This window comes from Perca fluviatilis, chromosome 24 (assembly GCF_010015445.1).
Source record: "Perca fluviatilis chromosome 24, GENO_Pfluv_1.0, whole genome shotgun sequence".
In the NCBI taxonomy this organism is placed as follows: Eukaryota; Metazoa; Chordata; class Actinopteri; order Perciformes; family Percidae; genus Perca; species Perca fluviatilis.
The window spans coordinates 10,731,543-10,740,982 of NC_053135.1; the positions used below are offsets into that span (position 1 = coordinate 10,731,543).

Genomic DNA, 9,440 nt, shown 5'->3' on the forward strand with positions numbered 1-9,440 from the left:
CCCCGCGGACCCCCCCTCGCCTCTACCAAATGGCTAGGTTTTGTTCTGAGAAATAAGCCTTTTCTTTTCAAATAAATAATTTTTGGCCGGAGTCATGCATATTTCCCCCAGTGTGGTCACAACCAAAATTATACAGAGTCTCTTCTATTTTCTTCTGCCATTGAATTGCGTCTTGCATAACTTTGGCTGGACAAGTATTTTTAAACTCTTAACTGGCACAGGGGTTTTTCTTTTAATTAACTTGGACATTATGGCTAATTAAAAAGAAGCTATTTCTTGTTTCGGGTATATGGTTACTGTTCTGAATTTACCATGGGATTAGGTGAATTGCTGAGCAAAAAAAAATATACCTAAATTTAACTTCAGGCGATGTTTTGGGAAGCATTCACTGATATTACTCAATTACAAATAACCATTTATCGTATTTTTAGGCTTGCACACCGCGAGAGGTTCCCAGAAACAACCCAAACCTTATTTTAAGAAACTATCTCTCTCTCTTTTTTTTTCTTTTTTTTTTTTTTTTTTTTTTTTTTTTTTTTTTTTCTCTTCTCTCTCTCTCTCTTTCTGAACCAAATTATTTTGAACATGTTTAAAATACACACAGCATGTGAAGTTAATTATTAGTTTCAGTCATTACTTGCTCTGACATGGACAGTTTGCTCCAAAGCACAATGTTGTATTCATGCTGAGGGCCAATGTTGTTTTTACATTTTATTTTTGTTTTTAATACATTTAATTTAATACACTTCTACACCATTTCTGTATTTGGGTAATATTTAGCATTTTTGTACTGCAAAATCGTGTTACTTATTGACCAACATGTACGCAGATACTGATATTTTGATGAGCTAAAATCAGCAGATAATATCTGCTATTTCGGTGTGTCGTTTGGGCTCTAGATAGAAGTGTGGGTTGGTGGGTAAAATGAGACATAATCTGCACTGACAACATCATTTTTGAGTCCTGTAATCTAATATATCTGAGGTCAGGACGAGTTTTAGAAATGTGAAAGTAGGTCTGTAAATTCATATCAGTAACCGGTTGATGACATGTCAAAGTATTAATCCTTTCTAAAGCAAAGTCAGCGCAGGTCACATAATAGCTGCCAGTTATGAGAAGAAATATTTAGCTGTAAGACAGGAGAACAATGACCTCACAGTGTTTATTCAATACATCATCTCATTCACAGCGTGCTTCAGTCTTTAATGTTGAACTGATTTTACATTTCTCCTCTGATTAATCAACTGTGGAGTCCCAAGAGAACAGCCTTTGTTCTTTAGCCCCTAACACCACCATCCTCATGCAGTGAAGAGAGAGACACACACACACACACACACACACACACACACACACACACACACACACACACACACACACACACACTCTCTCTCTACTGCCAGGCTAAGGCCAGGCAGGGTCTGTGTTTGATTTAGCAGATCCTAACGCGATTAGGCCTGTTTAGATTTGCACTTCCAGTCACGGTTGTTAGAAGGCCAGGGGAATGTTCAACCCAGGATGATGCTCCAAGACTAAGAGGGTCGTCTGTTAAACTCTGCTCCCCAGCACACACAACACAACACAAAACCAGCGGTTTGATTTACATCAATAAGAAAACGCAAATATATGAAAATTGGATTTCTATCAGCCCAGTGGAATGTTCTTATTTCAAATCTAGACTTGGAAACAGACAATGAACACATGCTTTATTTATGTATTCGTTGTCCTCCATTTGTTTGTGTTCTCCAGGCATCATTAAAGTGGGCCGTTGGAAGCCGATGCCCATCCACTACCTAACAGACGCTCCAGAGGCAACCGTGGCTGACATGCTGCTGGACGTTTACCACATGGTTACACTGCGGATCATACTGCACAGGTCAGCACGTGTAGCATTTGTCATACATGTATTAGGTTCAAATCATATGGGAGTCAATTTGCTAATTGTTAACATCATTCATTTTGACTATTTACACACTAAGAAAGTCACCCAAAATGGTTAAGTATCCATTTTTTTTTCTCATCAGGATAAACAATCACAATGTGTATTAGACAAGGCTGGAAAAAGCTCGCGCTTTTTTGCATGAGCATTGGTTTTGGTTTAGCATTGGTATAGTTTTTGGTAGATTTGTTAGTGACTTTGGGGGGGGTCTACAGGGACCTAGTCTCACATTGCCAGACCTATCTCCACAGCGCTGTGGAGTAAGGTCTGGCAACATCACAGATACATTCTGGAATAGAAGGAAAGAAACACTCTGGGTTGTCTGCATTTCTTTAAACCAATCACAACTGTCTTGGACAGTGGCTCTGCAAAATAGTCTTGGGAAGGAACTTGTTCTGGTGGAACAGTTTTTACAATGCAAAAGAAAACGCCACATAAAATATTAAATTAAGTTACCTGTTCACACAATACAGCAACGTAAGCTATTTAAATTAGCAGGACACATGGTGAAACATAATTAGCTCTCACCAGTTTATAGCCGTGTGTATTCGTCCACAGCAATCCCGCCCATCTTCACAATCATTCACCAGAAAAACCAAGCAGTCCGGCCTTGTTGCACGATCCAAATTTTCGGTGGCATTTTCAGCGTGTAGCTTGCTAGCTTAAAGGGATTTTGAGAATGGCAACACACAGAGAGCGGACGGTGAGGAGCAAAACCTAACCATGACTGGTCAAGCTTTATCGTGGAAATGTACTTCCATTCATCCAGACTAACCGAGACCCGACAACATATCTTTACCACAGGGCCACCAAGCATCATAATCCAGCTGTGGTAAAAATAAAAAATAAAACTGTTAGTTTAAAGTGTAAGCGGTGTAATTGTGTCAATTCTGAAGTAAAGTCTGATGTCAGCAAGTTCACCTTACTGTACTGTAAGTATAGTTACTGATAGACACACCAGGAAAGGATCAATTATTTAACTTTTTTTTTTTTTTTAAAAGGAGTAAAAGGAAAAAAAGGTTAAGAGCAGCAAACAATGAAAACTGGTGAATGTTTCAAGATGAAAAGCTCTGAAGAGGGACCAAAGACTTCTAAGTGACTGATAACAGACATCACTTACTGCTTGTTTGAGTAATAATAAATGCACTGTGTTTTAATGATTATAGCAGCTTGACCAATGTTAAAGCCTCTGCTTTTAAGTGAATGAAAGTTTAACTCCGCGTACAACCACTCGTGTGCAGCTTTGCCCGGCTGGAGGAGCTGCCGTCAGAGCAGTGGACCCACGCCACAGTGAGGAACGCCCTCCGAGAGCTGCTCAGAGAGACCAACCAGTGCGCGCTGGCCAAGGAGTGTCCTCTCTCCCAGGTATGTTCTCAACGGCACCACGGCTACCGTAAATGAAGTCTCCAGTGTGCAGTTCAGTGTAATAAAGTCTTTATTCATAATTTCAGAAATGAATGACCTCTTTTTCATTTGTGCAAGTAAGGAGCTTTTAGTTTAAATTCCTTTTTCCAGAGATAAATGTTCATCGGGGTGAGAGACACACACACACACACACACACACACACACACACACACACACACACACACACACACACACACACACACACACACACACACACACACACACACACACACACACACACACACGCAGATAGCCGAAATGCTCCTAAGTGTTTTCTAAAAAGGTGGTTTCATCATCAACTCACCACACACTTAGTGCACTGTGTAATCTCTCTTTCTGTCTCTCTCTCTGTCTCGGTCTCTCTCTCTCTCTTTCTCTCTCTCTCTAACACACACACACACACACACACACACACACACACACACACACACACACACACACACACACACACACACACGTATTAATACCATCCCATGGGAAAGTATGTACACGCACACCTCAATTACCCTGCTCACACACACCCTGCAGTCATTAGTCTTGAGAGCGTGTCATTTCGACTTGTGATTTATACACAGGACTTAGTCATGATGTAATTAGTGATTAGGGGAAGTGTGTGGGTGGTGTGTGTTTGGAGCCTGACTCATGTGAGTTTTAATCCTCAGTGTTTCCCATGTTGAGCTACACATGTAGACTCGTGTGCATCTACTGCTCTGTAGACGTGACCGCAGTGCATGCTGGGAAAGGAAGGGTGAATGAAGAATTTCAACAGATCTGCAGTTAGTCAGCTGCTTGAGATTTCTCATTTCTGTAACAAAAATCCTAACCCTAACATTTCGCACATGCTTTTCCTGTCCTGACCGTCAAACCCCGACTCGTTTGAAAGAAAATTGTATTATGTGTCCCATCCAAAAAAACGATAACCAATGATAGAATAAGTGTCGCAGATTGTTGTTGCCGCAACATGTCCTACTTTTGTCTAAGTAATTGTATTTTTGTCCTTTTCTCTCCGTCCCTTTTTTCCTGTCAGAGCATGATCTCAGCGATACTGAACAGTTCCTACTACATAAACGTCTCCACCTCTAAATGCCAGGAGTTTGGACGCTGGTACAAGAGGTACAAACGCATCAAAGGTAACTGTCACATCTCTCGTTCATCGATTCTGAAACACTGAGCCCTGAAGCAGCTGGGTACACATGAAGAAAGCATAAAGTTCCGTTGATTTTCCTCGTATGAAACGAAGTGAAAGAATTAATAAATTGGTGACCACAGCTGAACAGAAATCTGTCAAATTCAAACACGTGCACGCATAGATGAAAAACTCTGTGCTGTCCTATTGCAATCACGTTCACAGTAATCTGGTTCCTTGGGTGCATATAATCGCAGTCTGTCGCAGGTGTTGCTTCACTTCGATGGTAGCTTCATGTTCTCAGTAACTCCCCTGTTAAGTGTCTTGTCTATCTTTGAGTTTATTGGCACTTGTCCTCACTAAATCCTCCCACCTTGTTAAAAACTTTCACAGTTTCAGTGACCAACTCTCCTGCACCTCAGCCACCAACTGTTCAGCTGTTTATACTTTGTTTGCCTCACGTTGCGCTGGAAAAGTCATAAAGGTGGAGACTGTCAGAGCTGACACTCCACTTAATGCGACTCACCTGCCTGGCAGCCTTTTTTGCTTTTGTGATTTTTCGTGGCTTTAAATGGGATTCTTTTTGATGAAGTTTTTCCATTCTTCTGTGCACCCCCTGCATGTGTGTGTCAGCCCGTATGTGTCTAATCTGCTGCATGAGACGTCTGTCACTGACAGCTCTCAATAGGAAGGAACTGTCACACATGGTTTGCATTAATGTCACCCTTAATACACATGACAAAACTAAATGCTCTTAACTCCTAATGGAAAACAGCAGCAACCCCCAACACACACACACACACACCCACCCACCACCACCAAAAAACCCAGGCGTAAGAGTTCTTCTTACACTTCTACACACACACACACACAAGGTAAAAATCTGAAGCCCTGCCAAACCTCACTCACAGAACTTCTATTCCCCTAATAACCTAAAATGGGACTCTAAACCAAAACCCAGCAGAAGCATAATAAGAAGCAGATTTATGTGGAGACGAGCAGAGAGGCCCTTAAAATCCAGGAGACTAGAAAAGTTCAATGCAGTGCTGAAGAGGAAACACTCTTGATCCTAATGTGGAGAACGTGGAGAAAGAGAAAGTTTGGGATTATGAGATCGTCCTCTGAACCTTTAGACCAACCTGTGCTGTAAAACAAAAAGCGATCATAGAAAGGTTTTCTACAGCACAGTCCTAAGGTGTGTGTGTGTGTGTGTGTGTGTGTGTGTGTGTGTGTGTGTGTGTGTGTGTGTGTGTGTCACACCCCTCAGGTGAATACATTGAAAAGATGTGGTCAGCACAGGACAAATCGGATATTAAAGGTATGTTCATCGTTAATTGATTTTCTTGACTTTCTAGTGACAAAATGCACCTTGAGGTGGCCATTGGGGCTTCAGAGACTAAAGTCATGGACTAGAAATTGGTAGACTGCAGCAGCATTAAAAAGTTAAAGGCCCAATTTGCATGAGCATGTACCATGGCACCAATCACAGACTAGAGGCTTAAGGTTAGATTTAGTTTAGTGCATATAGTTATGTTGAGGTTTAGGATTTTAGATTTGCGTTAGGAAACAAATGTAATCAACACCAACCCGTGTGTGTGTCTGTGTCTGTGTCTGTGTGTGGTTGTTGTTGACACAGTGGAGAGGGATCTGGACTTGAGCGTCCTCAGCCAGCGTCCCCCCTCTCACTTACCCTCCCCCACTCATATGGGCACCCTAGGCGGCCCTGGAGCTCTGTCCATCAAGGGTGGCCTCGGGGACTCTCAGACCTCCACCCAGCCTCAATGTCTGCCTCACCACGCCAGCCAGCACCACCCCGGTGCACCGCTGCGTCCCCAGGGCCCACCTCTCCTGGGCCACAGTGGGCTCCTGTCCCCTCAGCTCGTCCGTCAGCAGCTCGCCATGGCCCACCTCATCAACCAGCAGCTGGCCGTCAGCCGCCTGCTCGCGCACCAGCACCCGCAGGGAGTCAACCAGCAGTTTCTCCACCACCCGCCCATCTCACGGACCTGCAAGGGCCCCGGGACCGCTACCGAGCACGGCCTCAACTGCTCAGGGGCCGAAGTCTCCTCCGCCATTTACCAGCAAGTCAGGAACGAGCTGAAGAGGGCCAGCATTTCTCAGGCGGTGTTCGCCCGTGTGGCTTTCAACCGCACCCAGGTAAACTGAAACAAAACGACCTCACTGTTTACCAGAGATGATGCAATAACGTTTACCTTAGCTCACGTGTGTGTGTGTGTGTGTGTGTGTGTGTGTGTGTGTGTGTGTGTGTGTGTGTGTGTGTGTGTGTGTGTGTGTGTGTGTGTGTGTGTGTGTGTATGTATGTTTTTAGGGGCTCCTGTCAGAGATCCTTCGTAAGGAGGAAGATCCTCGCTCGGCCTCCCAGTCGCTGCTGGTCAACCTGAAGGCCATGCAGAACTTCCTCAACCTGCCGGAGGGCGAGCGAGACCGCATCTACCAGGAGGAGAGAGAGAGGAGCACTAACTCCAACCACAACCTCTCCACCAACCACCTCTCCAGCAGCAACACGCACAGAACCCCACAGGTACACCCCACACACTCACGGGACCTGACATCTGGGAGTATAGAACTGTATGTGATGTATCTGGGCCAAACTGTTGGATTTTATTTCTTTTTTTTGTCATGCTTGCGGTTTCATCTCCGTTTCCGTGTCCTACTCTGCAGCAGACAAAGTGCATCATGCCTGCTGCTGAGCTGCCGTTGAAGTTGGACTCGCTGGTGAACATCTCGTCAGGCATCTATGATGAGATCCAACAGGAGATGAAGAGGGCGAAGGTCTCCCAGGCTCTGTTCGCCAAGGTGGCCGCCAATAAAAGTCAGGTCAGTCTCTTTTTTTTTTAAGATTATTATTTTTCTTATTTATTATATTACCCTAACTATATAAATGGGCTGCAATAGAATCAAGCCTAAACCTTTATTCAGAAAGGAGGTAACGCATCTTTCAAAGTTCCACTGTGCAGGGTCTCATTGACATGCTGAATCAACTTTTATTTTTATTTTATTTTTTTAAGAATGGGTTTACACACAGAACTCCCTGTGATACATCCGTGTACACGTGTACAGTACACAGTTCTGAGCTGGGTTGATGATGTTTGAAGGAGTTGATGATTGTGTGTGTGTGTGTGTGTGTGTGTGTGTGTGTGTGTGTGTGAGTGTGTGGGGGATCTGATAACACCCTGTGGCATACCATCATGTCTCCATCCTCAGATAAACAATGCGGGCGATGGAAGGCAAGATCAAAGTGGAGTCTGCACTGGAGGGAGAGAGAGGAGGAGACAAAGAGAGGAAGACTATGTTTAAAAAAAAAAAAAAAAAAAAAAAAAAGTTTCAATGCCTTCTTCTTTATTTTTTTTTTTAACCAAACTCCATTTGACTAATTTCTTACCTACACAGACAAACAGGGTTTGAGAGCAAGTGTGTAATAATGTATGAGAGACACTGAGAGATGTTAAAATGTTAAAAGAAGTAAATGGACTGAAATTGAGCGAGGGACGAGGTGGGAAACACAGTGGAGGAGGAGGAGGAGGAACAGAAGGATGCAAGACGGAGGAAAAAGGGAGACAAGATGATGGAGGGATGATCGCATTATTACCATTAATTTCCAGGCTGAAGGCTGCACATAAACAGCTGGTGGCAGATCCTGGGTCAGCCTAGCAGAGATAATCTAATCTACACACACACACACACACACACACACACACACACACACACACACACACACACACACACACACACACACACACACACACACAAACATAGACTCTCACTCCTACCATCAGATTTTTTCCTTCTGCTTTTTTTTCTCCTCTCAGGGAACAACTTCCTTTCTGTTCAAACACAATAAAATTTAGAATTTGAATATATATACTCCAAAAGAGAAAAACTCTTGTGACACCAATCAATTAGCATTAATCCTGGAAAAAACAACTCTGATGATCAATGTTTAAACCCTGTTTTTAAAAAACCAAACACAGGGATTAAAAAAAGAATGAAGACCTTATCCACAAAACCAAAACATGTGCTGAGTAGATATGTGAGCATGTGCAACACTTTGCTGATTTTAGAAGAACATATTGTCAGCAAACACAGCAAAGTGACACATGCCCAGCAGCGATGGAAACCACACACAGCCCGGCAGTCTGCTCCAAACACACACCGAACGAGCAAACAATCACACGCATCAAGTCGAGCATAAGCTTTTCAAACACTCCAGGAGAAAAACACAAAAACAAAATCCGCCACAAAAAGCTTTCTTTAAACAAAAACCAGAATCCAGAAGAACTCGGAACACAAGGACATTTTTTTTTTTTTCTTCATTTAATCATCATATATCGAATAAGTAAACACCCGAATCTCCTCCAGGGCTGGCTGTGTGAGCTGCTCAGGTGGAAAGAGAGCCCGAGCCCTGAGAACCGCACGCTGTGGGAGAACCTGTGCACCATCCGGAGGTTCCTGGCGTTGGCGCCGGCCGATAGAGATCAAGTCTACGAAGAAGAGTCGAGGCAGCAGCACAGCGAGCGGCTCCACACCGTCCTGCACATCCCAGACCAGCAGGTACAGACCATACAGCCATGAGCCAGGGTTTGGTGCTCTGCTAGAATCTACCAGAACATATTTTGTTTTGTTTTTTTGCTCCACTCCATTGTCAGATGTATTTAATCATTATTTGTAGTTCATATTTCTTTTAAAGCAATCAGGGAATTCATCTGTGGTCATTTTGAAGATTAAAAAAGAGCAAATTCTGTGTGAAAATCTGATTTAAAAATAAAAAAATACACACCCACTTACTACACACAGCCATGTGCGCGCAAAAGACACGGCTCAAAGTGTTTTACGAGTGAGAAAATGTGTACACCAGCATGTGATTAGTTGATGTGCTGTTTCCGAAAAGTTTCCTCCGTCTCCCTCCGTCTGTCTGATCCCACCACCTGCTCCTCTCAGCCGCCCTCCTCTTT

At 43.4% G+C, this 9,440-nt stretch overlaps 1 protein-coding gene across 1 annotated transcript in view; it reads left to right on the forward strand.

The window, feature by feature from the left end:
- LOC120554095 (DNA-binding protein SATB2-like) overlaps positions 1-9,440 on the forward strand; it is a 28,896-nt gene that overhangs the window by 15,177 nt on the left and 4,279 nt on the right. Inside the window, exons 4-11 of the mRNA XM_039792707.1 lie at positions 1,747-1,873; positions 3,178-3,301; positions 4,369-4,471; positions 5,735-5,785; positions 6,104-6,624; positions 6,797-7,009; positions 7,150-7,305; positions 8,848-9,039. Coding sequence (XP_039648641.1) covers positions 1,747-1,873; positions 3,178-3,301; positions 4,369-4,471; positions 5,735-5,785; positions 6,104-6,624; positions 6,797-7,009; positions 7,150-7,305; positions 8,848-9,039 — 1,487 coding nt within the window. The remainder of the gene's footprint in view (positions 1-1,746; positions 1,874-3,177; positions 3,302-4,368; positions 4,472-5,734; positions 5,786-6,103; positions 6,625-6,796; positions 7,010-7,149; positions 7,306-8,847; positions 9,040-9,440) is intronic.